A 1,105-nucleotide genomic window follows, 5' to 3' on the forward strand; every position below is an offset into this window, starting at 1 on the left:
AGTATTCAGTAATCCTTAGACAAGCATAGTGTGATGGGACAGAGTGAAGTGAGTTGTATAAAGCAGCATTGTGATACCCATCACAACATTTACCTATCTTTCATTCTATCCTTTTTCCTGTCATCATTAGATCCAAAAGTAATTACTAACTGTTTTTTAATAATTAAATGTTTGAATTTGGTGCATTCTACATTTGTTAGGAAAAATGTGAAGGTTTTTCCTTTGATGGTTGCAATTGTGAGAGACATGTAGGAGCAATTTGGGTGTGGTCTGGTACATGTCCCCACAACCACGTGACCCTGTTTCTCTTGCTGAAATTCTCCTCTCCACACTCAGCAATGTGCAATGATAAATGGCTCACTCCACTCCACACTTTTCCCTTAAGAGAAGTTTGAAGTTTGAAGTTAGAAGTTTGAAAGTGAGTAACAGAAAGAGAAAATGGGCATAAGAAAATCCAACCAAGCAGAAGTGGTGAAGCAAATAGTGAGAAGGTGTTCAAGTTTTGGAAAGAAACAGGGCTACAATGAAGAGGGTCTTCCTGAAGATGTGCCAAAAGGGCACTTTGCAGTGTATGTTGGTGAAAACAGGACAAGATATATTGTCCCAATTTCATGGTTGCCTCATCCACAGTTTCAGACTCTTCTCCAAAGAGCTGAAGAGGAGTTTGGGTTCAATCATGACATGGGCCTTACAATCCCATGTGATGAACTTGTTTTTGAGTTTCTTACCTCCATGATTAGATGAGAATCTACCAACTACTTCATCTCTTCCATCTCTAAACCACTAATAACATTTTTACTTTTCCTTCTGTAATTCTAATTCTAATTGTATATACCTTCATGCTTCTCATTTCTTTTCTTAATTAACTTCTCTCCTACCCTTATTTTTCACTTTAATTCATCTACTTCTATCTATAAATAAACTTATATCCGGAAATATTATCCAAATTCAATCCAATACTGAAGAAAATATATATATTTACTGAAAATAAGTATATGTATTTATTATAAAAGTATATTTAAGTCTAACTCGATCTCTTAAAACTGGCTCATAAAATGAGATTTACACCAGTTATATACCATGAATTGTCCTAATGTTGAAATTC

At 34.8% G+C, this 1,105-nt stretch overlaps 1 protein-coding gene across 1 annotated transcript; it reads left to right on the forward strand.

The window, feature by feature from the left end:
* Positions 1-318: 318 nt before the first annotated feature.
* LOC137808464 (auxin-responsive protein SAUR50-like) lies at positions 319-849 on the forward strand. The gene has a single exon (XM_068609592.1). It carries the CDS (start codon positions 439-441, stop codon positions 742-744), a length of 306 nt encoding a protein of 101 aa, XP_068465693.1. The 5' UTR covers positions 319-438; the 3' UTR covers positions 745-849.
* Positions 850-1,105: the final 256 nt, after the last annotated feature.

The sequence above is a fragment of the Phaseolus vulgaris genome, chromosome 3, assembly GCF_000499845.2.
Source record: "Phaseolus vulgaris cultivar G19833 chromosome 3, P. vulgaris v2.0, whole genome shotgun sequence".
Classification (NCBI taxonomy): Eukaryota; Viridiplantae; Streptophyta; class Magnoliopsida; order Fabales; family Fabaceae; genus Phaseolus; species Phaseolus vulgaris.